The sequence below is a fragment of the Colletotrichum higginsianum genome, chromosome 9 (assembly GCF_001672515.1).
Source record: "Colletotrichum higginsianum IMI 349063 chromosome 9, whole genome shotgun sequence".
Lineage (NCBI taxonomy): Eukaryota > Fungi > Ascomycota > Sordariomycetes > Glomerellales > Glomerellaceae > Colletotrichum > Colletotrichum higginsianum.
Window position 1 is genome coordinate 1,407,698 of NC_030961.1, and position 26,939 is coordinate 1,434,636.

The following is a 26,939-nucleotide window of genomic DNA, read 5'->3' on the forward strand; positions in this document are numbered from 1 at the left end:
TAAAAAGGACCCGACGACAGCGGCCTCTCGGTTGTGCTAACTTTGTAACCCTGGGTAGGATTGTCGAAAGAAAAGTAGCAACACGGCGAAGTAGCCTAGGTCCGATGCGACTGCAGCCCCAGGGGTATTCTGGCTGGCGGCTGTAATGGGGTGGCAGGAAACATTTCCATTCGTGGCGGTTGCACGACGCATGCCATTTCGCGGCGCATGTCGCATGTTTCAGAGCGCCTTCTTCCAGGACTCCTTGATTCCTTCCTTCCTTCTTTCCTTTGACTTTCCCACACTGTTTTAGCCATCTCGCCAAGCCACGTCACAGTCGGTTCCCGGGGGATGACCGCTGGTTAGAGGGGCTCACCAGTACACTGGACGGAATGCAGTCGGGCGCGGACCTAAGGTCCAAGTGGGGAACCCTCGGCGGCTTGGCTCGATTTTGTCGTGGGTAGCGGGCACAGAGGCACTTCTGAGTTGGACAAGAGGAAATTGTGAATACGCTGCGGTAGCCGTTCCGTCTCTTTTTTTTAAAACTCGTTTTTCATTGTTTTTCCCTTCTTTCCCCCCCCCCCTTCTCTGCCACCGCGATCTGGTCTGATGATGCGAACTAATAGTCGTGTCGCAACAAGCATAGGTACTTACTTGAGTGAGGTGATAGAGTAAACGGGCTGGGCCAATCAGCAAGCCGGGCATCTCACGAACGGTTCAGACAACCTGCGGGCCAACTGATTGGATGTGTCTGGGGTTGGGGAGAGAAGGAAGCAGCAGCAGCAACGTCGAACGGCGCAAAAAGGATCAGAGACGCGACACACCAGTGACCAGTGACACCACCACACCACCCGCCCACCCTCCTCCAAGGGTCGATTTGCGCCCCTTGCGCTTCAGATCTTTACCGCGCAACTACCGCTGTGGCCTGCCATTCGCGCATCCGTCCCTTGGCCAATGACCGTTCTGGATCAGCACCGTCTCTTTCGGGACCCCTGGTTCATCCACCTTTCCCACTTTTCCTAGCCACCAGCCCGCATCCGCACCTCACATCAGAGACAAACGCGCCATACCACACTGCTCACTGACTAACATTACCTACCAGTTGCGCTGCGTACCGCAACCGAGAAGAGACAAGGGTCTTTGTGTGATTTGGTACCTTGCCTTAGTGGTCATGTTGGCCGAGTAGGCATCTAGCATCGCATGCAAGACCGGAGAGACCCCGACCGGCAAGGCGGCAGCAGGCGGCTGGTTCGGCGCAGATACAGCGAAGGGCAAGGGCAAGGGGAGCGCAAGGGAGGCAAAGGTGGGCGTACAAGACCTGGAATTTGGCGCCGGCTCCTGGGCGCAACTTGGGTTTCTTCGAGTTTCTCGTCGTCGAGGCGCCGTTGGACAGGAAGGAAGGGGACGGAGCAGCCGAGGTTTGCGCCTTGACTTGGGCCGTGGGAAAAGAATCCGGAGGGAGAAGAAAAGGGAGGACGTTAAGCCAGCCGTTGTCCGCGTCGGACCTACACTACGTCGAAGGGATGGCAAAGGGCCCTTCTAGCTGCCAGCATCCGAGATCCGGTTGGCAAGGCCTGGCAGGTAGCTGTACCCATCGGCCAGACGCAACCGAGACGAGAAAGCAATGTACCTATGTAGAAGTAGATGATGGTAAAGAACAACAAGAAGAAGAAAGCGCAGACGACAGGGGTGGTTTCTTGCGGCACAACAGATGGAGAGGGAAGTACCTAGAGTGAGGAAGCGCACCCCGCGACCGCTAGCCAGACCGCATGGCCATGGATCATGATGCACCATGTATGCGACTGGACGAGACGACGGGATGCTGTGCAGACACTGGCCGATTCACCCTTGCTCCCTCCCTCCCCGTTCGTACCTTCCTGCCCGAGATGGATGAGCTGGCCGCGCGTGGTATGGTTTTTTTCTGTCCGACGATAAAGACCCCGTGACAGCCTCCAGCCTTCCTCAACCACCTCCTCTTACTCCATCCGCACCTGACTTCATCAGCAGCTCGATCTGGGCTCCGGGACTCTTCTTTTTCCTTCACCTCGCGCATTTTTCATTCATTGCTCATCTCGTCTACCGCGGTGCGTCATACACGCTTTTGACTGTCACGGATCCAGCCCAACTCGGTTTTACCTTGCTCTTTCCACGTGTGGATAGCAAGTAGCCTCATCACCGTTCCTTCCTTCCCCTGCCTCTTTGGAATCCGCAACGGTTACGTACTACCCTTCCCGACCAGCCTCACTGTTGCACATTCACCACATTCCTTCAACCTTTCAAAAGAAAAAAAAGCGTCCGTCTTTCGAATCTCTGTACCTCGAGCCGGCTCGACAATTGTTTTTCTCTTCTCCGAGAATAAAACAAGTTGAAGACATCCCCCTTCCGTCTCAGTCACATTGACTTGAGCGACTCACTCTCACTCACCAACAACATTTCGAAACCCCACATCTTGAACATCCCACCCGCGAACTCTTCAAGACGAGGAGCAAACACATTCTTTGACCGAGCCCCCCAAAACACAACATCAAACCCCAATCGCCGTTCTTCTTTTCTGGAAGAAGAAACAAATCAAGTCATCCCATCTCGCACCGGCCTCTCATACCACCAGCAACGACAACATGAAGGCCACTCTCGTATCCGCGCTCGCGCTGCTTGCCCGTCAAGCCACCGCTCACATGGCCATCACCTACCCGCCGCCTCTGCGATCCAAGGAGAACCCCTTCGCTGGCTACGACATTGACTACAGCATCACCAGCCCCCTGAGTGCTTCCGGCAGCGACTTCCCCTGCAAGGGAACCTTGAACCTCCTCGGCACTGAGAAGGCTTCTCCCGTCGCCACTTGGCAGGCTGGTCAGGCTTACAGCATGACCATCGCCGGTGGTGCCAATCACAACGGAGGGAGTTGCCAGGCCGCCCTCTCTTTTGACAGCGGGAATACCTTTACCGTCATCCACAGCTACATCGGCGCATGTCCCGTCGCTGGCACCTCATCTCTCAAGTTTACCTTGCCGGCCGACACTCCTTCTGCCAAGGACGCCATCTTCGCCTGGACCTGGTTCAACAATATCGGTAACCGAGAGTTGTACGTTCTTACCCCTAATGCCTTCCTCTTGCTAGCGCCGAAGGCAAGTCTTGCTGACCCCAATAACAGCTACATGAACTGCGCCGTCATTACCATCACTGGCGGTGGCGCTGGAGGCAACGTCGCCACCTCATTCAGCAGCCGACCCCAGATCTTCAAGGCCAACATCGCCAACGGCTGCAGCACCCTGGAGGGATCCGACGTCATGTTCCCCGACCCTGGCCCAGATGTCACCACGGCTGGCACCAGAACTGCCGCCCCTGTCGGCAACTGCGGTGCCGTTGTTGCCCCCAATCCCGGAACCGGTGGCGGCTCTGGTGGAGGTAGCGGCGGTAACCCTCCCAGCAGCCCCAGCTCCGTCGTTGTCCCTGTCCCGTCTGTTCCCCAGACCACTCAGCCCAGCACCTCGGCCACTACCACTCGTGCTGCTGGAGGAGCGCCCTCTCTGTTAGTGTCCTCGTAATAGCTTCATCACGAACCCCCTTGCTGACCTTTCCAAGCCCCGGCGGTGTCTTCATAACGGTCTCGGCCTCCAACAATGCCCCTGCTGTCTCGTCCGTTCAACCAACTACTTTCGCGACCATCAGCCAGCCAGCTGCGACTAGTGAAGAGTGCACCTCGGAGCTTGAAGTCCCAACCGTGGCGCCCGCTCCAACCTCGGCAGTAGTCTCCTCCGTTGCTCCCTCCGTTGCACCGTCTGCTGTGCCATCCGTCGCCCCCTCTCCCGGCGTTGGATCCGGTGGCGATGCTGCCGACGGCTCCATGACCCCTGGCAAGGCTTGCAACCCCGAGGGTCAATGGAACTGCGTTTCCGGTTCCCATTTCCAACGTTGTGCCTCTGGTCAGTGGTCGGTGCTCATGAGTATGGCTCCTGGCACCAAATGCCAGTCTGGTACGACTGAGGTCTTGGTCTGGCAGAAGAAGAGAGCCCACGGTCGCCGATCGCTCCGCTTCAGACACCACATCTAACCCCATGGGCCATGAGCAATAACCTTACTGCCCTTTGGATGTGTTGTCGAGAGGGTCACGACATTTTTACGAAACTTGGACGAGATACGCGGGAACACGCATGCATAGACACGGGACAGAGTCTGGTTTCTGAGATTTCGGCGTTTGAGGACGGCAATGGATTTTCCGGGACTGGCTCCTGACTGGCATTGGGAGATGGCTGGGAGGCATTCGCATCCTGTAGAATAGGTAGCAATTAAAACCCCTACAATCGTTGAGAAGATTGGGCTGTCGTGTGTGATGCGAGCGAGACCTTGGTAGCTTCTGTGTGGTGATGACCAGATGATGTTAATTTTGAGTCGACGATTGGTTGAGTGGTCTACTGCCGCTGACGGCTCTATAGAGGTGTCACCACCTGGCAGGTTGGCACGAGCGCGCCACTTCAGGCAGCATAAGCTCCGGTGGCTGAAGCTTTGAACTTCGAGACTTCAAATCCAAGTGAAAGCAAGACACTTATCGATTCCCATTCCACGTCACCACGCGACTTCCACTTCCTAACAATAAAATCTTGCCGTTCCAGAAATCTCAAGGCAGGTTCGACGAGATTGCGTTGGCCAGTGCGGCCGCGCCTGACGTACCGGGTCTCATCCCTGGACTCTAGCCAACCCACCTGAGTCGAGGTGGACAAGTGCACATTGAGAGTGAATGGTGGTGGCGAAAGGGCTCTCAACCGTAATGCATCACGGCGCTTCCTGAAAACACAACCAACACAGAAATGGCGTTGCCGTCCGGCCGGGCGGCATTCAAGAAGAAGGATGGCTTCTTGACCTTGAGGCAGGACCGGCAGTTTGTAATCTGGACTCCAGCACCTGGCGATGGCCCCCCTACGGTTTCGCTGTCTATCAGCAATATCACGAGTAAGCCGCCAAAGATTCATCAACTTCCCGAAAGCAACGAGCTGACACTAGCGACAGATTTGCAACAAACACCAGACAGCGCGGCCAAGGTGATGCTAAAGATCTTTGAGAAGCCTCCCGAAGCCGCGGAGCAGACGCCCTATCTCTTCCACTTCACGTCGACCGAGGCCAGATCCGAGGCTAATGCCATCAAGGATCTGCTCTCAAGGCTGCTGGCTGACATCCGCTCCGGCGATCCCAACGTTCCCAAGCCATCGGGTAGCGGAACCCCGAACTCAACGGCAAACGGATCTAATGGAGCCACCGGCGGCGGCTCGGGCTCGGGCTCAATGGCGTTCGCCAGCTCCGTCAACTCGAAGCCGAGCAGTGCGCGCTGGTTCGACGACGCGCAGCTCAAGGGTGACATCGAGCTGCAGCAGTCCCTCATGAAGAAAGACCGGACGCTTCACCAGACGTACATGGACGCGCGTGCGACGAAGCCCGAGTCGATATCGGATGCCGCCTTCAACGCACAGTTCTGGTCGACACGCACGAATCTCTTGCGTGCCCACGCCATCGAGGTGAACCAGCAAAAGGGCGCGTACAATGTCCTGCCGTCGATAAAGCCGCGGTTAGAGAACGACGTGCTCAAGCTCGACATTACCGTCGAGATGGTCCAGCTCATCATGGCGCAGCACCCGCTCGTTAAGAGGCTGTACGACGAGAACGTACCCAAGGTCCCCGAGAGCGAGTTCTGGTCCCGCTTCTTCCTGAGCAAGCTGTTCCGCACCCTCAAGGGTGACAGGATCACTGACGAGAGGAAGGAGGGCATCAAGCGGGACGCCCTGTTCGACGCCCACGACGCCAGCGAGAACACCGCTATGTTTCAGCGGAGGAGTATGGCGCAGAGTGTGCCGCATATCATCGATGTCTACGGCAACGAGGAGAACCAGGGCGGCTTCAAGAGCGGGAACCAAAAGGACATTGAGATGCGGCCGCGCAAGAACGTGCCCATCGTCAATACCCTCAACAGTCTCAGCGAAAGGATGTTGTCCAACGTGGCACCCTCTGACCGTGAAGCTGGCCCCGAGGCTGAAGACTCGACGTGGCAGGAGCTCGCTCTCCGAGACCTGCGAGGCGATGCTAAGGAGAACAAGATCATCCTTAACATCAAGGAGCAGAACCGCTTCTTTGCCAAGAAAGACGAGGCCAAGTCAGCCAACTCCCTCGCCTTTGCGAAGCAGAACCCGTCGGACGTCCTCTTTGACATTCAGACCGACCTTGAGACCATCGAGACCGACGGCGCAGGCGGCCTAAACCTCCGCGCGGGCATCGGCATCCTCGACGACAGTGACAGCGATGAGGAGGCACAGCGGCCGGTTCATGTCGGTTCCCGAGCCGCGCGCAAGGCTGCGGGCGACGACATCATGGCAGGCATCCGCCAGCGGCGCGCCGAGAAGTACGGCGACACAACAACGGACGAGTCCCGCCCCATGGGTCTCCCCGCCGAGGTAGCCGAGCGGTGCTCACTGACGCACGCGACCACGGTCGAGTTCCTGCACCAGTTCTGGAACGCGTTCCTCTCGGGAGACCCGGACCGCGCCAATGAGTTGCAGTACCTTGTCGAGTCGCTGGGCCGTTCGGCCGAGCGCATCAACGCCGTCGCTGAGGAGGCCGAGAGGGCCCGAGACGATATCATCCGCGCCAAGAAGAAGGAGATTATGGATTACTACAAGGCGACGGGTAAGAAGATCAGGGGATGGCGGCCGGAGCACGAGAAGGGCGGGCGCAAGGCCGTGCTGGCCATCATGCAACCCACGCTCGAGGCGCTCAAAAAGGCCCAGGCGGATTACCAGCGGGCTCTCGCTGCCGAGGGGGTGCAGCTTTCCACCGAGGCTTAAGTTTCAGCAGATAATCCTCCGGTCTACACTTGATTACACCATTGGGGCGGGCGCGGGATTGTATATTAGAGCAACTGGCACGACGATCAGCATCACGTGTTTTCTACAACGCGAGACAATATTCGGTCATGGCACCTCTCAGCAGACATGCTACGTACGTGAGCGTGGAAATCACATTCTCACATTGCCAAGCTGGAGGCATTCGATGGTGTTGAGACAAAAAGAAAACGTCATCTATGATTTTGTAAGGCTAATCCCATACACAGGAGATATGACCCATTCGTAGCCTGCCTTCGAGATTGAAATCCCGCACGAAGCTTTCTCGTGAGTATTGATACAATGAGTCCACCACATCTCATTCTACAGCGGTGCCCCCCCCTCGTGTAGCAAAATCGTACAACAGACAAACCCAAACTCCTCTGGGCAAAAGGCCTCCGACCGCGCACGGGTCAAGGACCCCCCCATCTTCTTAGAACTTGAGCTATTAAAAAGAACACGGATTTGTGTCGAAGTAAAGAAGGAGGTAGTACAGGGCAGGCAAAAAGGTTCCTTCTCCCCCCCACCCTATGCAACAGCTTGACGGACCCGGGCCTCCTCGGCATCTGCCGACGTCGGCAGCACGCCGAAGCCCATGCCCCTCTTCTTCTGGCTGTTCTTCGCCCGTACGTCGCCGTACTTCTCGTCGAACCGTCGGATGCTCTTGAGGCTGTCCATGTCCTCGCTGACACTGGCGGCGATCATTTTGAGCGCCTTGTCAAAGTGATCCTTCCTCAGCGTGCGCTTGGGTGGGAACACGTAGGGCGCCGGCCCCGTGTGCCTGGCGGCCTCTTCGCTCTCCTCTTGGACGGCCGTCATGGCGGCGGCGACGCAAAGGTTCTTGAGATCGGAGCCAGAGTACAGCACCGTCTTGCGCGCGATGTCGTCGACGGAGACGGAGGCGTCCAGATCTTCGCCCTTGAGGAGGATGCGGAGGATGGCGGCGCGGTCCGGCTTCAGCGGCAGGTCGACGAGGATCTTGCGCGGCAGGCGGCGGAGGACGGCGTCGTCGAGGTCGAATGGTCGGTTGGTGGCGACCATGATGAAGGCTTTTGTGTCGGACATACCGTCCCACTCACGGAGGAACTGGTTGATGGTCTCGCGGTGCGCGGCGCGGTTGCGCTGCCCGCGGGCCGCGAGGAGAGCGTCGGCCTCGTCGATGAAGATGACGAGCGGCGACAGCTTCTTGGCGAGCGAGAAGAGGGCGCGCACGTTCTTCTCGCTCTGGCCCACGTACATGTCGTTGATGCTGGCGCCGCTGACCTCGAGCATGTTGGCGCCGCTTTCTTTGGCGACGGCCTTGGCGAGAAGCGTCTTGCCCGTGCCCGGCGGCCCGTAAAGGAGGCAGCCCGGGATCCGGTCCGTAGCGAGGACGCCGTAGGTAAAGGCCTCGGGGCGGACGAGGGACAGCGACGTGAGGAGTTTGAGGTTGTTCTTGGTCTCCGCGTCGGCGTGGACGTCGTCGAACGTCGTCTTGATCTCGCTGCTGTTGACTAGGCCGCTGAGGAGCTTCTTCTCGTAGTCGTTGTAGTTACCCGACACGCGGAGGCGTTCGGGCTCGGGTTTCTGCATGTCGGAGGGGGCGGCGCTCCCGCCGGCGACGGAGGTCTTGGAGCGCGTCGGCCGGTCTTGGAGGCGGTGCATCTGGGCGGTGCTGTAGCTGCTGGACTCGACAACGTCGAAGAGCACGCGCCACGACTGGTCGGGGTCGGCGGAGCCCTGGCAGGCGTAGAAGAGGCGGGTGATGTGATAGACGTCGGCGAGGGGGAGGATGGAGGTGGCCAGGACGCGGGGGATCAGTGAGACTTCCATGTAAGAGCCCTCGGCGTCGTCGAGGAGGAACTGTGGAGGTGAGGACTTGGACACGCCGACGATGCGCAGCTTGCTCGTATCAGGCGAGTGACCGGCAATTGTCTTCAGCATGTGCTGGATGTTCCGTAGATTCTCCTGCAGGTAGTCGTTGGCCTCGAAAATCTTCTTGGTGTTGCTGGCATTGGTGATGCGCTGGAAGTTCAGGGGCAGAGGGATAAGACACTCTTCGGCGGCGATTTCTTTCAGCGTCGATGCATATTGGTCCGAGGGGTTCTCGTTGGACGATGTGCCGACGAGCGTGACCTTTTTGCCAGCGCGCCACATCGTATCGATGATGGCGCGAAGCCTGCCGATGAGCAACGCTCCCTCGAGCGTCATGTTGAGCTCAACGAAGTCGTCCACGTGGATGATGAGGCTCCGGTCGGGCTGCGACGTCATCTTGGAGGCCGAGTGGGCAATCTCCTCGAGGACGGCATTGATCTTGAGGTTCTCCCATCGGTCTACAGAGGGAAGAACGTAGTCCTTAGCACCCTCTTTGATCTTCTGAAGCTCGTTGTCCATGGGGCTGTTGTAGCCACCATCGACAGCGTGATCCCGAAGGTTGACCCAGGCGGCCTCGATCTCCCCGGACAGGTCCTCCTCATTAGGCTTGGACGGCTCTTCGGTCTTGGCCAGTCGCCCGTTCATCTCCGCCGCACGGTATCCCAACATAGACATGGGACCTCGCGAGTAGGCGCAATCCTGTCCAATGTAGTCGCCTACGAGCATTGCCAACTCCTGCGCATCGAGGTGGATGAGGTCGGCCTCGACGCACGACGCAACGTGTTTCATGAGCTTCTTGGTGTGACTTCGGCCGGTGTAGTTCGGGATGTTGACAACAGTAAGAGGTCTCTTGAGCTCTCTCCCCGCCGCGCTTGCATCCGGCTGCAGAGAGAGCTCGGCGCGCACCGCTGTGACGACCTCGCCGCGGATCCTAGGGTCAAAAAGCCTAAGTCCGTCGCGCCTCGGCTTCGGCTGTCCCTCCTCGATGTATTGCTCAACCAGCGACTGCAGAACACTGTCTTGGTCGGGATCCTGTACGGTATCGGCGTCGATGGTTTCGCGGGTGTGTTGCGACAAGAGGTTGGACAGGACGAACTTGTTCGAGTAACGAAGCATGTCTGCGAACTCGGTCGTCGGCAGCGGCTCGCGAGAGCTCTGCAGATTGTTCGAGGACCGCATCTCGTCGATGGAAAGGCTCAGCCACTGTGACGCCTCGGCCAGGATTCGATTCCTCCTCTCGATGGCCTCCAAATTTCCCTGGCGCAGCGCATTTTCCAGCTTCGATTTGTTCCAGGAGGCGTGGCTGAATACCAAATCCAAATCTTTCCACAGAAGATCGTGCCAGCGGGCGCCCATGTACCGTTGGTGCCAGAGATCGTTCGTGAGGGTGTTGATTCGGTTCACTGGATCGTACAACGACACGCCGGTCTCAAGAAAGCTCTGCGGTAGCTTAACCGGTGGGAGCTCGTCAGCGGGCCGTGGTCTCGCAAGACGCGCTCTCGCGGAAGCGAAGGCGCCGCCCCTCGAGCGTCGGAATGCCGAGTCTGACGAGTTGGTCTCGGTCTTGTTCAAAGCATCATCTCGGCTCCTGCTGCTGGCGTCATCCTGCGGCTCGCTGGCGGGTTTCTCTGGCGGTTTCCCGTCCTCTGCGCCTTCGGACGGACTTTTCCGTAACCTATACGACGGGTGGAATTGCCGACACTGGCTGCGATGGGCGACCGACAGCGCTAACCTTGACGACGCAGAGACTCGGGAGGCTGAGGCAAGGGCCCGGGGCCCTATTGCATGCATTCGGACGGACAAGGTGGAAAATGCCAGCAATTGGCGGTTTCTTTGCATGGGAAGAGTGACCTTTCGCGCCGTCAAGCTCTTTGTGCAAGCGCTTTGCTTAGTGAGAGCGGCGGAATCTCGGCAGAGCCTTCACCGAGTCTCACCGTTCCCCACACCGAGTTACAGTGATATCACTGGGTGGGTCCGAGACCCAGTAATACAAGATTCGGCATGCTCCGGGTAATTATCTCGGCCGGTAACAATACCTACTGAATCTTCGCACGAGGCTTCGGAGTAGTGTCCACTGTCAAGTGCTCTTTTGGATTGATGCCTGCAGGCAATGATAACGAGCTATATGACAAGACGGCGTCCTCCCCCAATTCCACAGGTCAGAGAAGTAACACTTATCTGAGAATGTTCTCCTCAGAAGACCAGGTCCTCTCCGTAGTCAAACAAGTCTCGATCATCAGGCGACCGCTTCACCCTTGTCCACCACTCATGCCAAGTCCTCAGTTGATCGAATAAACTCGTCGTGAGCCCCGGCATGGTCCACTGGGGTCTGAGGGAGCCTTGCCCGGATTGCGTCGAGGGTGTGCCGCGGTTGATCGCCGACACCGTTAAGAGCGGTCCTGTTGTGACCCAGTTCCTGCTGATGTCGTTGCTGATATGCTCAGACCAGGTCAGGACTGTGGTGTCCTGGACCCTGAATTCTTTGTTATGAGCCTTCAGGCAGTGGAACAGCATCGAGGGCGCCATGAAGGGTACGACGCCTTTGTCAAACTCAGCACCGATGTATTCCTGAGCGCCTTCGGCAAGCAGACTGAACCATTGCAGTCTCTCCATGACGTCGTCCCATCCCTTGACGGCTCTTGGCATCAGTGAGAAAGACTCGATGGATGGCTGAAAGGCATTGAGAAGCCAGGTGATTTTCCTGAGCACGTGAACATGCTCAGCGCAAAGTGCCGGGTCCTTCACCGCCATGGCCCAGGCCAACATCGTCGTTACCAAGGGGGGGATGCAGGCGAAGCTGTCCTCGCTCACTTGACGAGCTATAGTTGACCCCGTCAATGCCAGCCCAAGCGCATCGCACAGTACGTCAAGCATTGCATAGGCCTCATGGCTGGACAGTGTGGCATGCAAAACTGCAGGGAGCATCTTCCCCAGGACGAATGACATGATGGTGTCGTGTTTTAAGGCCCCCTTCAGGAGGAGTACCTCGTTCGGCAGTCGATCTCGTTGAAGAGCACCTTTGAAGTTGTTGAGAAAAAAGTGGAAGAGAGTGCTCGGGACTCTGCGATCGCCTTCCGCGAGCTTAAATCCATAGGACTGGATCTGGGCTGCTTGGAGTTGAGGATCTTGCATGGGCGGAGAGTACTCCTTGCTCACTTCCAGGAAGAATTTCTGCACAGGGCAGATATCTGTGCCGTGGGCCTTGATTAGAGAAACGATACTTCGAACAAACTTGACATAGCTTGGATGCTCAGACGAGTCGGTTGCCATTGCTTGGACGTCGGTCCGCATTTGGTTCATGACGGCGTTGAGCACTCTCTCAAAGTCGGCACGCATGTTTCTCTTAGAGGCGGTATCCGCTGTTTGTAGTGACTGTCGCATCCAGGACACCGCATCTGAAAGTGTTAGTGATATCAAATCCGATCAAAAACAGGGTGTACTTACGTTCGAAGGAATCACGGTTGGACAGGTAACCTGGATTGACAACTAGCCCTGCACTTTTGTCGGGAACAAAAGGATATCCCTGGCGCTGTAGCTGCTGCCCGAACTGGGTTTCAAACCTCAAGCAGTGGCTTGGCTGTACGATAATCAAGAGCCACAGCTGCAAGAGACTGGTTCCAATATCCTGGTCCATGTTAATTATGCTGGTGCGCCGCATGTGGCTTTGCATCCCTCACCTCTAGGTTGATCACCGCTCCCTTCTGCGCAACCACAGAGAGAAACAGGGGAAGATACTGGCGCTGTTCCCAACTGAGCTTGTTTGGTACCTTGCCAAAAAGCCCGTACTTGGTAGGTTTAAAGACTTGCGAGAGCGCCTGCAAATAGTTAGCATGCTTCACTCCCCCCAAACGACCTCAATGTACTTGCCATCATAGTACATCGCACAAACAGCCCGACCATGCTGCCAGAAATAACAACAGCCTGCTCGACGCAAGACTTTGGAATCGACGAGGTGCTAGGGTTTCCATGGGACTGATTTGACAATAGGCAGCGTGCCGTGGAGAGAAACACAGCGGCGAGTTCGCGATCCAGCATCTGAAACGGTTAGACCAACTATCAGGCAAAAGTGAAGGAAGTTAACCTACGAGGATGGCATCTTCCGACTCCAATGTCCTGGATGCCATACTGTCCTGGCTATCATCCGCCTCGTTGAAGACCGACTCAATCCGGCCAACAAGGTGTCCGATAGTCATCAAAGATGCCTGCAGAAGTGTGGGCGGAAAGTCTGCTGGCAAGGTAGAGAAGTGCTGGAAGACTTGCTGTAGTTGATCTGCGCAAAGTCAGCTTGAAAATGTCGAATATAGCCTTGATACTTACAGGGGCTTGCAGCAAGCCTAGCCAGCTCTAAACTGCCCGCATGTTGAACGACGTCCATTGAAGACTTGACGGAGAACAGCATGATTTCCATGGTGGCAGCTTTGTTGGTAACCACGATGGAGTTCATCAAATCTTCGCTGACGTTGCTACTGGCATCCTTCGGCAAGGCCAAGAATTGTTGTTGAATATCCGCCGCGGCAGAGTTGTACTGATCCAGAAGCTGCCTAAAGACATTGGTCTGCCAGTTTGCCAGTGGAGTGAACGAGGCCGCAGACTCTTCGTGCACAACAAACCGTGCTAGCTGATGCCACGCTCGCAAATTGACCAGGCAAGCTTCCTTGTGAGAGCTGGCAGGAATAACCAGCTTCTCTAAGTTGTGGATGCCAGGGCGAAGGTCAGGTGGCGCTGCCCAGAACAGCGTACAGAGAAGATCGTGATGGTTCCTGAGGGCGGCCAAATCATGCTGGTGGACGTTCTGCTCCTTGGAATATTGTCGGTCATGGTTCGGGAGCGTACGAGCGACCAAGTTTCGAATATCGTTGACCAGGCCCTTCTGCCTCAACCTCTTGATGGCCAGTGCTACAAGCTTGAGGAAAATGTGGAAGCATCGATCCTCAGGCTCGACCCGGAGTGATGGGTTGAGGTGGAGGTTGTCCAAAAACCGGGCCGAGCGGAATGCTTCTTCGTTGCGCAAGTGGGATAAGCTCTGCGAACCGAAAAAATCGAAGATAGTGCCAATGATGCCGCTGGACTTTTGCCAGCCCCACTGATCAACCAAATAATGACATCTGGATATCATTGCTCGGCAGTAGTCGTTAAAGCTGGGGGGCTGGCGAGAATTGTCCCTATACAGCTGAAAGACGCGCTTCAGCATCTGCTGGGGCAGATTCCATCCTTCCATAGGGATCTGGTGTCTCCTGTCGCTTACGATAACACCGGTGTTGTCAAACTCGCTCAGTGGCAAGAGCGTAAACATGTTCTTCCAAAGTCGTTCGAATTCCTGTGCATTGACTCCGCGGACGATGCTTGGTTGAAGCATACACGAATATGCAACATCCCAGAAAGTCATCCTTGGTATCCGAAGGCCTTCTAGGACCTTCATCAAGAGTACCCAAGCGTGTGGTACGCGTTTTTCAGAGCGAATACCACGCTCACGGTACCTCAACGTTTGGAGATCGTCGTAAAGATGTGTCACATCATCCAGTCCAATATCGAGCAGGAGCTGAGTCGTGGCTTCCGTGGCTTTCCTGAGAACAGCCTCCGTAGCAAAGCTATATGTCACCAAAGACTGTGTCTTCTGGCAAAGACGAACAGCCGATGAGAGTATGAGGACCAGATTCGATAGGACATCGACAAGCTCTGTACGCTGGCGCAAGTCAAGACCATTCCCCGAGTCCAAACGAACCAGAAACGCCCTGGTTACATCGGAGAGGCGCGTGACAAAGGAACACGCATCAGAATCGTTAGTGAAGTTCATGGCCTTTTGAACGTAGTCAAGAACGAATCGTGCGGCCTCTTTCGCGTTGAAGCCAACTCCTCTTGATGTAGTCGGCTTGAGAATTTGATCAAGGATCCCGTCCATCAAAATGCCAAATTCGGAAGAAACTTGCTCGGTCCAAGCGTCCCAGCGAAGAACCAGCTCGCCCAGATTGAACGATATCCGAGGACGAGGGTGCCATACTTTCTCTGGAAATTGGCCGTCCACGGCTGACTTGACCCGGCCGCTGCCGATGAGTGTTGTCTCGTGAAAGAATACCCCGCGATCAAGGGGGAATGTCTCGAAGTGCTGTGTGTAATGTGTGCCAAAGGGGCCAAGCCCGAGAAGTTGGTTGTCGTTGGAGACGAATTGGGGGGGCTCGAATAGGGTCAACGACTCCGTGGTCGGCAGCGGGTCATCTGCGTGACGGAAGTGAGCAGCAGCAACGTTGATCCGGATCGGCTGAGCGGACTTCCTGGGACGCTTCAAACGGGGCTTTGGGATGACTGGTGGCTCAGGGGAAGAGACTCTGGTAGCAAAGCTATGTCCCGAAACGACCGAACATACATCGTCCATGAAGGAGTCCACATACGCGCTTTTTGAGGACAGAGACTGCGTCTGACCACGCCGGAAAAGGACATCAAGAGCACGTTTCTTTGCATGGAATCCGATTCTCCCCGGCTGCTCAGTCAGGTCTGTTTCAAGCTGCGCCGGTCGGTTTGCTGTCTCTTGAGTGCGGTGACTTGTAGTTGAATGGCTCCGTGACATTTGGCGTACCTGGGCACGCGCTTTAGGCAAGGCTATCGAAGGTGCTGAGCCCTCACGCCGATGTTGATCAGCGTGCGTATCAGACCGGGTCTTAGGCAAAGACACCGCACCGCGAGCAAAGACGTTCGGGGGCAGCTGGGTAAGCGGCCGTCTCCCCACTGGTTGGGTCTGGCTTTTGCTCTGCAACCCCCGACGAGGCTGTATTCTGCCTCCCTTCCACTTTTGTAGCACTGTACCGGCATCAACGTTGTCTCTTCGCGTGGCAAGACGTATCGTTTTGTTCGTAGGGCTGGTTCGTCCAAGGTGACGCTTGTTCTGAGCCGTTCGGGCTGCGACCTTAAGAAAGTTCGGCGCGTCTGGCTCAATAACATCCAAGATGCTCAACCTTGGCGGTGTTTTCGCACTGTCAGCAGACCGAGAGTAGACTGATGTCGATCCAAGACTCTTCGCCCAAGGATCAATACGTGAGCCTTTTGAATATCTTTTGGCCGCTTTGGCAGATCTTCCCAGTTTCTTGGGCTGATTACCTAGCGCCGTGCAGTTCCTTTTCTGTCGTTTGTCGGGTTGTTGAAAGTCTTTCAAACTCAGCTGGCGCTTTCGACTTGGAAGCATGGGGTCAACTTGGTCATCTTCAACAACAGACCCACTTCCATCATCATCGATGATTTCAGCTACAGAGCTCTCGAAAGGTAAAGGAGCTTGGGCAGTAGAAGCACGACGCGTAGGCGTCGGTGCCGGCGCATCATCATCATCATCGTCCGAGTCGTCAAAGATGAAAGCTGCCGCTGTGTTTGATGCCGAACGACCAATTCGCCGAACCGCAACACCCCGTCTCTGTGTCTTCTCGGGTGAAATATCGTGCCGCTGATGTTGAGTAGACTTGGGTCGGGTTGCTTGCTGATCGAGCCTGAGCCAGGATGCCGGAAGAACTCCTCGCATCCTTCGTCCGACATTTTTGACGACCTCTGCACCGGCCTCCGACTCGTTTCCGGACATGTCCACGCCCCGGTGCCCAGGGTCATCACCCTCTTCAGCTTCAGATTCATCCTCCATGGTCAGGTCGAACACTGGCGGATGTGCGCCAACGGAATGATGCCTCTCGGATTCCACAAAGGGTCTCATATTGCCGTTCGTAGTAGGCTGGTTGTCGTCCTCCTCGGCAAAGGGGTCTGGAAGGTCGCTCACCTGCGGCGACGCTATGGGCTCTGTCGGTGGATTGGTGGTGTTGGCTTGTATCTGCGGTGACAAAGACGGGGAAGACAACAAGCCATAGATCTCATCATATTGCTGGAACGCCGGACGCGATGGTGACTGGGTGTCTGGTATTGTCTGCTTTACCACTTGCGATTTGGATGCGACACGTCTTCCAGGCCGACGTTTCTTCGCCGATTGGTTTAAAACTAGGTTGCGGTGGATCTCGTCGAGGGAAGGCAGGTCATCGTTACCGGAGAGACTCGTGTTGTCGGTTTCTCCTTGAGTGGGTTGGCTGCTCGGCCCGCCACGCTGCTTAGGAGATGAAGTCCGTAACGGGGACGGAGATGGAGACAGTGACAACCCCCGCAGGGGCTCAGAGCTCGGTGGCTCATCCATGCCATTAGCTTGACTCTCGTCGGTAGTTTCGTTTGGCGCATCTACTGTCATCCCTTGGCTGTCGTCCTCAAAGTCCTTTTCCCCAGAGTCATCGCCTGTTCTCTGTCGTCTAGGGGCCGGCTCTGTGGGCATCCTGACTGGTCGAATGCCATGTGACTTAAGGGCCTTACTGTACTGAGCATTCTCAATAAGGTATGGATGCTCTTGAATGGGCTTTCTCGGCCTGAACGACCTTTCATACCGCACCGCAACCTGTCTTGCCATCTCTACGTCTCTACTAGAGGTTGTCTCCAGTAGAGCGAGCGGCCGCTGCTGAGTCCTCGCCCGGTTCAGCACTGGAATATCCACGGAAAAGACCGAACGAGCGTTGTTTGAAGATCTTGCTGGAGAGATGGCACCAAAATTGTGCTGCGCAACTAATCCTAAGACTTCGTCCTCCTGGCTAGAGCTTGCGTCCCGCTGCGTGGCTAGCTGTTTTTGCTGGCTTTGCTGGCTCTTTGATTGGCTCTGCGTTGGAGAAGCAGCCTGGGACCTCATGGGCGGGGCAAGGCTCGTATCGTTGTTCTCGGCCGGGAATTCGGGTTGGGGAGCTGTGATCTTGACATAGCTAGTCGACACGCTATCGTCACCAGCTAAAGGATCGGGAGAGTCGTCGCGGTCGGTGGTCAGATACACCTGCCTGGTCCTAGCAGGAGGAGCAGATTCTTGAGTTTTTGGCTGCTCCAAGTTGAAGGGGTCTTCCAGCTCGTCTATATCTGGCAGCGAAGACAGCGGCGAAGAGGGCGGCTCATCGTCGAAAGACCGAGCGATGTCATGTCTCCAGTCTGCCGATCCATGCTTCGCAGATGTGGCGGCATACGTTCCTTGTGAAGACTCAGGGACGTCCCATATGCTCTCTCGAGTGTCTTTCGTTTGAGAGGGTTTGGTAAAGCCGTTCGAGGGAAGTTCGGGGTTCGGGGGCGACTCTAAATCCTGGCTATCGAAGTCGAACTCGTCGTCCGAATCTGGGACCTCGCCCAGTTCTTTCCAGTTTGCCATGGCATACACCGTTCATCATAAGCAGCTAAACATCGTTAAACATGACGGAGAAGGGTTTAAAAAGGATTGGTGGCCAAAGATTTTGACGTCGTCGTTTGATACGGAGGGGCGTGGTGCACTACCTAACAGGAGGGCTTCGAGGCATGTGCGTCGTGTGCCTACCTATGTTGAAGGAAACGCGTCGGGGCGGTTACTGAACGCGTTTTGGTGGGGCACGCGCCCGTAGCGGGCGAGCCACTTTACGTCGGTCGGCGCAGTGTTAGACTGTGCGCACTGGCCCGGCCGGACCCGGAAATTTTGAAGACGGGCCGAGAGCTCCAGCTCAGTCTTTCCCAACTCTGATTGCATCACAATCGCCTTATACACTGTTACTTGCCACCTGCGGTCTACTAGGTAGCAGTTTCGAGTGTTGGTTACGTCTTGCTATCGCTTGAGACATTTTAGGCTGTGCGCTACCTCCAAGATGAGCTTGCGGAACATTCTACCCATCGTTATGGCTGTCGTGACCGGTGTCGGTATCTGTATGCAGTTTTCCGACCTTGCGACTCGAGCAGAGGTTGCTTCTCACGATGCCGATGTCGCTGACTTTTCTAGCCACTTATACCTTAAAGCCCGGTCTTGAAGAGCAGAAGAGACTGCGCGAATCAAAGGAGGGACTTCCACAGACCTTTCGTCCCAGCGAAACAAGAAACAACGAGGCGCAACCTCCGAACCAAACGATGCGCGAACCTGGCACCGATTCGAATGGATCCTCCCGAAGTACTTGAGATATTTAGAAGAATAAATTGTAATCAGGAAACACCTACCAAGCCATCACGAAAGTTCTCCGATGGTGGTGAAGGAAAATGGCGACGACAGCTATCCAGACACAAACGCAGATACACTATAGGATGGAACGTCTTCAATAGAAGATGGCCGGGGAAAATGCTGCATGCGAGACTGGGGTTATGGAACCTATTAGGAAGAGCTTTGCTTCAGGTGACTTGGTTTTGTGCTAGAGGTGCTGAAGATACTTTGCTCGAGACCGAGAGCTCCTGCCGGACATGGCGGTATGCACAAGGTGTGCTGTCGGACAGAAAGCGTGCTGTCGGACAGAAAGCGTGCTGTCGGATAGAAGGTGTGCTGTCAGACAGAAGGCGTGCTGCAAGATGGAAGGCGCATTGAGTCCCAACTAAAGATTAGTCTGATAGTCTGCTATATCTAATCCAAGGATCTCCTATTTGTATGCAATCTCTTCAGACAGTATAGAACTTGCAAAGGATTAGACGAAAGTTTGGCAGACGCTCGGCTTGTGACGATCCAGCTTGGTCTAACTGCACCGTGATGTCAGGACCGACATGGCCTCTTAAGAGCGCAGTCGCTGTCCTTGAGGTCTTCAGAATCAGACCCACTTGCGTCTTTAACCTTGAGCGTAATAAGTACGCCCAGTTCACTTTGGGATATTCATTTAGAGAGATGGCTGGCATCAATGCGAGACTGACAACCGACTTGCAGGGAGCGTGGTTTGACACCCTGAAAATGTTCAAAAGTTGGCTAAAGGGAACTGGGGATGTATTCACGCAGCCCATTTTTGTTTTTGGCCGTTATGATGGAAGCCAGGACGAGTCTAGAGAAACTGCCTCCTGCATTTTATATCAAGGTAAGTGCCCTCCGAGGCATCTTTGCCCTAGCGAACCGAAGAATAGCCAGCAAGGGAGTCTAAATAACAAAGGGACGAATCAGACTCAGGAGACCTCTCTCTATAGTCTTATCTATAGTAGCAGTGCGGCTTATTTTTAGTTCAATCATAACCCGGTGTTCTTCCTCAATGCCTGACACGGTCATCACCTGCCATCGATACCATATAAGGAGCTTAAACTCGTACAAGCAACCCTGATGTGGTAGGAGGGCCTCAGCAATTCAAGAATCAGAACAGCCCATTTCCCGGACTCTCATCTAGCATCATGGGCCGCAGGACTTGGGCTAGCCGTAGGCTTGGCTTAGTCAACAATGTATGGAAAGCTGAGCTAACATCACAGGAGCATGACATCACCAGCGAAAGGGAGAAAAGGGTATGAAGAAATAAGGAGATTCTCTCAACTACAAGAGGAATTAAGTAGATTTCTTGGTACACAGCTCACAAAAGAGACTTGAATTGAGCTAAGAAACCTCCCCGTTCCATCGTTCCTCTTCTATACACAGGCTCAACGCCCCGGCCCCTCGACGTGATTTGGTATTTGCGTCGCGAGTCGTTTAGTTCTTCTCCAGATCCGCAAGAATCTTCTCACCCTTCTCCTTGGCCGAGGCGAAGTCACCAACCATGTAGAAGGCACCCTCGGGAAGGTTGTCACCCTCGCCGCTCAGGATGGCCTTGAAGGAGTTGATCGTCTCCTTCAGGTCAACGAGCTTACCCTCGATACCAGTGAAAACCTGGGCAACCGTGAAAGGCTGGGACAGGAAACGCTGGATCTTACGGGCACGCTCGACGGTGAGCTTGTCGGCCTCGGAAAGTTCGTCCATACCCAGAATGGCAATGATGTCCTGGAGAGACTTGTACTCCTGAAGAATCTGCTGGACGCGGGTGGCAGTGTCGTAGTGGTCTTGGCCGACAATACGGGGGTCCAGCATGCGAGACTTGGAGTCGAGGGGGTCGACGGCGGGGTAGATACCCAACTCGGAGATACCACGGGACAAGACAGTGGTGGCGTCCAAGTGAGCGAAAGTGGTGGCGGGGGCAGGGTCAGTCAAATCGTCAGCAGGGACGTAGACGGCCTGGACGGAAGTAATGGATCCCTTCTTGGTAGTGGTAATGCGCTCCTGCATGCCACCCATGTCGATGGCGAGGGTGGGCTGGTAACCGACGGCGGACGGGATACGGCCCAGAAGGGCGGACACCTCGGAACCGGCCTGCGTGAAACGGAAAATGTTGTCGATGAAGAGCAACACATCCTGGCCCTCGATATCTCTGAAGTACTCGGCGAATTTGGGGTTGTCAGTACATTCCGTCTGGATCAAGGATGGTGATTGAAGAATGGATGGTAGTTGTGATAAAAGGGATGGTGGTTGTAAGAGAAGGGATGGTAGTAGAGAAGGGTTGTCAAGGTACGTACTAGTCAGACCGGTAAGAGCAACACGGGCACGGGCACCGGGGGGCTCGTTCATCTGACCGAAGACCAAGGCGACCTTGGACTCGCCGTCAAGCTGAATGACGGAAGTCTCCTGCATCTCGTGGTACAGATCGTTACCCTCACGGGTACGCTCACCGACACCAGTGAAGACGGAGTAACCACCGTGGGCCTTGGCGATGTTGTTGATCAACTCCTGAATGAAGACGGTCTTGCCGACACCGGCACCACCGAAGAGACCAATCTTTCCACCACGAGCGTAAGGGGCGAGCAGATCGACGACCTTGATACCGGTGACGAGAACCTCGGCGGTGGTGGACTGGTCGATGAACGCGGGGGGCTCGGTGTGAATGGGGAGTCTCTTGTCGGTCTTGATAGGGCCACGCTCGTCAATGGGGTCACCAGTGACGTTGATGATACGGCCCAGAGTCTCGGGGCCGACGGGGATGGTGATGGGGGCACCAGTGTCGGTGGCGGCGCGGCCACGGACGAGACCTTCGGTACCTGGGAAGGCGTGAGCACGAGCGCGGGTGAAAAAAAAACTTTTTCTAGCGGGAGTACGAACCGTCCATGGCAATACAGCGGACGACATTCTCACCCAAGTGTTGCTGTTGATTCATGTTAGATGAAACCAGACTTTTCGGTTTGATATTTTCGTGGCACTTCGGGTACGTACCGCGACCTCAAGAACCAGCTTCTGGTCGTTGTTTGTCGTCTCGAGGGCGTTCAGAATGGCAGGGAGCTTGGCGGTGTCGAACTTGACTGTATCCATGTGTTAGTATTGATGATCCGGCGATGAAGTCGAACCCCATGAAGGTTTTTTTCTTCTCGGTGTCTACTAACCGTCGACGACGGCACCAATGACCTGGAGGTTTGTTGTTGTCAGTTACCGGTTTCACCCTCGCCTCGGACCAGTGGGAGGAAGGGACGGGCGACGCCATCACTTACCTGGTAAATCTTTCCATCACCGACACCGGCAGTGCTGGCGAATCTGCTGGAGGCAGGGAGTCTAAAGGTAGACGGTCTGATGGCGCGACGGGAAGCGGTCGCCGCGAAGGAAGGGCGAGCCGCCCGGGCGAAGGAGGAAATGCCGCTGCGAAAGGTCGGTTAGCTCAATTGGGGCCAATTGAACACAAGACGGTTCAAAAATTCCATCACGCAGTTGGTACCAACCTCTTGAACATCTTGACAGATGAATAAGGGCGACTTCGGATGGGAGTGGAGAGGTGATGGTTGAGAGTTGGAGGAGGACTTAGGAGGAACAGTGAGCAGTTTTGCTCGGAATCTACGCTTCGTCGGTTAGAGCTTTGCTCAGAGGTGTCACGTGATCGGAAATCGAGTAGGAAAAATTACCTCGTTGCGCTAGTCTCGATTTGGTTGACCTCCTCCCTCCGGGATACACCGGGTCCACGTTCGGGTTCAATTGGAGACCGGGAGCTTCACTCAGGAAATGAATGGAAACTTTTTTTTTGGCCTGGCTCGAACCGCCAAAACATGCCTGAAATAATTAGAAGACACCACTTGGTGTGGGGACTGCGGGTGAATCTTTGGATCTTGTGGCCTTTCCCAGGTTTCCAGGCATTGAAGACGCTAGCTGGGCGAAAAGAAGACCCGGCGGTGCTCTCAGTGCCTACGTGTCCCCGATCCCCCGGGTGACGAAATCCGCCTCCTAACTGGAGTTGAGACCCCTTCAAGTCTCCTGCCTGCATGCACGTCTTAGTCCCCCGTCCCGTCTCTCCGAAAGTCGCCATGTCCGAGCCGAGGTGCCTCCGCCGACCGACATTTAAGCGCGTCGCTCACGGGTGTTGGTGACGACACCAAGTAAACAAGTGTTCCACGATCGCAGTTGTAAGCCAGCTCGAAGTCTGCAGTCATTTATTCATGGCAAAAAATACGCTTCGGAAATTATATTTCGCATCGGCCCAGCGTGGTTGTTAACATTTCAACATGTGTCATCATTGACGCCCTACTCCGTTGATACCATAGCAGTAGATGCGCACAAGTAGGTTATGGCAGCGTTATACTGAAGCAAGCGTCTTCAAGCGCCGCTCTGGCCGGCCTCTCGGTACTGCTCAAAGGTGACGTCGGGGATGCGAGCGCTTTGCTCTGCGTCCTCGTCCGCCATCTTTCGCTCCAACTCCAGGCGGCCATCCTTGCCCCAGTATCCGGCCTTCTCAATGCCTTTCACGCAGCCCTCGGTGATCAAGACATACGGCATAGGTGCGTCAAAGATTGGCTCCGCGAGGACACGTTCCATTTCCATCTTAAGGCCGCGAGCTCCAGTCTCGGCTTTGGCAGCTCGTTCGGCAATGGCATACAATGCTTTCTTGGTAAAGTGCAAGCGGGAAGGGTAGGTTTCGAACAATGCGGTGTACTGCGCAACTAGCGAGTTTCGTGGCTCTGTCAGGATCCGGTAGAGATCACTCAGGGACAACGGGCTTAAAGCACAAATGTTGTGCACTCGGCCAATCAACTCAGGGATGAACCCGAAGGCTTGGAGATCGACCGGCGTTGTCAAATCCAATGGGGTGTACGTTGCTGCGGGCGCTTCCGGGTCAACATGCGGCAGATGCGAAAACAACTGGCGCGGTAGATCGTGATGGTTGCCGGAAAGGCTCTGCTTGCCTCGCAGTTCGGAGCCAAAGCCCATCGACGGCTTCGAAACTCTCCGCACGACAACTTTATCGAGACCAACAAAGGCGCCGCAGAAGACGAACAGGATGTTCGTGGTATCAATGGTGTATTGGTCGACCTTCCCCTGCGGCGGAGTGGACTGCGGGGCCGACGTCGAGCTCGATGACGTGTAGTTGGTAGTGATGGGCGGTGTTGATCGCGAAGACCGGTTGTCTTTGACGTTAATGGTCACCTTGGAACCCTCGACGAGCTTCAGTAGGGCTTGCTGGACACCTTCTCCACCAACATCCCGGCCGTTCATGCTTTCCCTCTTGGCCAGTTTGTCGAACTCATCCAGAACGATGATGCCGTGTTCGGTTGCTTTGATGTCGTAGTTGGACTCGATCAACAGCCTCTCTACGCATGCCTCCACATCCTGCCCTATATAACCGGCTTGTGTAAAGGAGTTGCAGTCGGATATCGTGAACGGCACATTGAGCTTCTTGCTCAAAGTTCTGGCGAGCGTTAGACTTGTTTGCTGGCCTGCTTCCATGGTACCTGCTTACTCTAGAATGTACGTCTTTCCGACGCCGGTAGGGCCGATGAGTAGCAAGTTACTCTTGTCAATCTTGACCTTCGGAGGGGTTGCGGGTTCTTCGGACAGGTAAGACCCGTCAAAGCCGGTGGAAGAACTATAGCCCTCATCCAGGTGCTGTGCAGATTCAGCGTGACCAGGAAACTCATCTTGTGGCCATTCATCATCAGCTGGGAAGCGCTGGAAGGCAGAGTAACGATCTCGCTGACCTTGGGCAGGATGGATTTCACGTCTCTCGAGGATGTCTCTGTCCCGGGCATATCGCTGTCTCTCGGCCTTTTCCCTCTGGACCTTCTCCTCTTGATCCTGGTACCTCCTCCTCCGCAGACCCTGATAATGATTGAAGATTGTGGAGCATATCGTCTTCTTCGCTCGGTCCTGCCCGACGACATAGTCATCGACCCGCTTCTTCAGGTCCCGAGGGTAAAACTGAGGGACGCCGAAGCTGTTTTTGTTGAACATGGGACCTCGGCCAGCATCGGAAGCGGGATCATAGCTACTAGTGAAGCCGGAGTTGAAGTCTTGTGTTTGCCTCGGTGGGATTCGAGCGAAGGAGGAAACGGAGAAGGTGCGCCTGGCGCTTGCGAGCACCAAGCAGCGAGCGCAGGTGTAGGCCTGGGGCCTAGAGGGTAGGGCCATGGTGAAGGGTGGCCGACGAAGAGACCATAGCATGAAATGGATATCGAAACGAACTCGTCCGAGGCCAAAGTTTGCCGTCTGTCTGGGATCTGGAAAGCGACGGTGGTGGTAATGATGATGGGTAGTCCGGTGACCGGAGGTGATGGGAGAGTGTGGCTGGTCCGATAAGCAGGCCGGATAAGGAACCTTGGCCAGAGCTGTCAGCGGCAGAGTGGACAGATGCGGGGTTGAGAAGCTGGAGCTCCAGCGCAGCAGCGCTTAGGAGCGGCTAAGATTGGAGAAAGCTATCCTGTAATATCTGCCATCAGCTCGGCCTTCAAGCCATGTTCCCCAGACTGCGACTACTCGTCCCAAAGTCAATCCAAATGCACGGAGGTCTGTATGATGTTGTCATGTCTACCTACTTAGGCAGCTAGACAACTAGGGTAGCTGGCAGGCACACAATTACACACACGGTCCTGTATTGATTTGCATGGCCAAAGTGTAGCACCCTTGGTTTGATTAGAGGTTGAGAAATTGTCACCCAGTCTGCTAGTACAGCGCTTGCTCTGTGACGGACTAATTCATGCCAGATAGCTTCCGCTCTTCCTCGTCATGCCGAGGTGCCGCCCCCTAGACCAGAAAGTAAAGCGCCGGAACGACCAGGAACAAGAGATTTGGACATCAAAGATAGCTATTTCCGGCTCAAGGCTTGAGGCTCGGGGCGCACGGCAACTGACACAACGAGACAAAGAGGGTCGTGATAAGGTGGTCTCTGCCCGCTGCAACGGCCCCGACGCGGCCTCGAAGTTCAACATGTTTTCTGTCCGAGTGATTCCTCTGGACCTCGCATATTCCAGCTTCAGGTCGATTGCACAATTACAGTTGTCGGTTCATTCATCGTGTGCTTGACACGCGCTGGTATCGATCCACCCCCAGAGTTCATGATAGCAGTAACAGCTCCACCACGGTGCGTCCGTCGGGCAAGGGATGCAATTCTCACCTGGTCCACGACGTATCCGTGATGGCATTTGGCCACGATAACGACAAGTCGGTCCCACTAGGCTGGCGCTGTATGCTCCGACTGGTCTCCCGCCCTGTTTATCAATCCTCTTCTGACTGGTTCGCTGGTGGCACGACATGGCACTCGGTACCCTCTTTTTCCTCGGCGTAGGTAGCATGGTGAAAAACAGGCAAGCCGGTGAGCGGCAGCGGGCTACCTAGCACCCGAGAACACGAGGGCACCTTTAGGAGATGGCGACCCACGGAGTTTGATCATTCATTCCGCTTGAGTTGTTATGATTCGCTTGATGCATCTGTTGTTGAGACGCAGGCATCTTAATATTTCCAAGAAGGTGGAGGGGTGGGAGTGGCAGCAGCACATTTTTTTTCTTCCCACGTTCCTACGTTACCTGCCTTAGCGCCCTGGCGGTCCTGGTGCTGCAGCAATTCTCGTTGAATTGATCGCGCCAGACCAACCAACAAGAGGGGAGGGGGCCTGGGCTGGACTGGACTGACAGGCCACTGAAAAGCTGCTGTATGAATTGGCTATGAAGGGGGGAGAGGCTGCAACTCGAGAGCTGTGTTGCCCCACGACGTCATCCCATGCAATCCGTCCACGATTACACCTTGCGCGCTCCCTCCGCTTCCATCACTTGCGTCCCATAAGGTGGAGGGAAGGTTAAGCCCATCCCATCCTGTCACCCCCAAGCTCATCCCGGGCAGTGGGGGAGGTTAATCAGGCAACTGTACTACAATATCTGCCTACCTACGCCAGAGCCAGAGATACATAGTTATCGCCTTCTGGAGCCTCGTTTCCCATCTTCCCCCTCCACATTGATTGATGTCCGCTTGCTATCTTTGCAAGAATCCAACGTCTGATCGAGATTTACAGGCTCGCCATTCTTGAAGAGATTGCCACCAATCTGCGTATTCCTTGCTTAGCTCCAGACCCCTACCGATCTACGTTAGGAAAGGCGTATAATCCCCGTTTAGCTGAGGTAGGTACCTAGGTAGCTCTGCCGTCACGTATGTAGCTCTCTCCTCCCACCTTGCCTCGCCTCAACATTTTGCGCGGGGAGCTTCCATTGCTTCCAATTCACCTCCCTTTCCTCCTCTTTTTT

General features: G+C 55.4%; 6 protein-coding genes across 6 annotated transcripts; 2 read left to right on the forward strand and 4 right to left on the reverse strand.

Annotated features, from left to right (window-relative positions):
• Nucleotides 1-2,597: 2,597 nt before the first annotated feature.
• CH63R_12674 (Extracellular protein) lies at nt 2,598-4,030 on the forward strand (the record flags this gene model as incomplete). The annotated part of the gene is made up of 3 exons (XM_018307648.1): nt 2,598-3,061; nt 3,131-3,508; nt 3,562-4,030. The coding sequence occupies 3 exons, from the start codon at nt 2,598-2,600 to the stop codon at nt 4,028-4,030; spliced, it is 1,311 nt and encodes a 436-aa protein (XP_018152065.1).
• Nucleotides 4,031-4,784: 754 nt separating this feature from the next.
• CH63R_12675 (TFIIH p62 subunit domain-containing protein) lies at nt 4,785-6,806 on the forward strand (the record flags this gene model as incomplete). Its single annotated transcript, XM_018307649.1, has 1 exon — nt 4,785-6,806. The coding sequence occupies one exon, from the start codon at nt 4,785-4,787 to the stop codon at nt 6,804-6,806; it is 2,022 nt and encodes a 673-aa protein (XP_018152066.1).
• Nucleotides 6,807-7,370: 564 nt separating this feature from the next.
• CH63R_12676 (ATPase) lies at nt 7,371-10,487 on the reverse strand (the record flags this gene model as incomplete). Its single annotated transcript, XM_018307650.1, has 1 exon — nt 7,371-10,487. One exon carries the CDS (start codon nt 10,485-10,487, stop codon nt 7,371-7,373), a length of 3,117 nt encoding a protein of 1,038 aa, XP_018152067.1.
• Nucleotides 10,488-10,889: 402 nt separating this feature from the next.
• Nucleotides 10,890-17,886, reverse strand: CH63R_12677 (Mus7/MMS22 family protein; the record flags this gene model as incomplete). Its single annotated transcript, XM_018307651.1, has 6 exons — nt 10,890-12,091; nt 12,141-12,321; nt 12,374-12,511; nt 12,582-12,731; nt 12,782-12,966; nt 13,014-17,886. 6 exons carry the CDS (start codon nt 17,884-17,886, stop codon nt 10,890-10,892), a joined length of 6,729 nt encoding a protein of 2,242 aa, XP_018152068.1.
• A 2,232-nt stretch (nt 17,887-20,118) lies between these two features.
• CH63R_12678 (ATP synthase subunit beta) lies at nt 20,119-22,174 on the reverse strand (the record flags this gene model as incomplete). The annotated part of the gene is made up of 6 exons (XM_018307652.1): nt 20,119-21,494; nt 21,556-21,598; nt 21,667-21,752; nt 21,834-21,855; nt 21,939-22,083; nt 22,164-22,174. 6 exons carry the CDS (start codon nt 22,172-22,174, stop codon nt 20,119-20,121), a joined length of 1,683 nt encoding a protein of 560 aa, XP_018152069.1.
• Nucleotides 22,175-23,028: 854 nt separating this feature from the next.
• CH63R_12679 (ATP-dependent Clp protease) lies at nt 23,029-24,870 on the reverse strand (the record flags this gene model as incomplete). The annotated part of the gene is made up of 2 exons (XM_018307653.1): nt 23,029-24,118; nt 24,170-24,870. 2 exons carry the CDS (start codon nt 24,868-24,870, stop codon nt 23,029-23,031), a joined length of 1,791 nt encoding a protein of 596 aa, XP_018152070.1.
• Between the last annotated feature and the right edge of the window lie 2,069 nt (nt 24,871-26,939).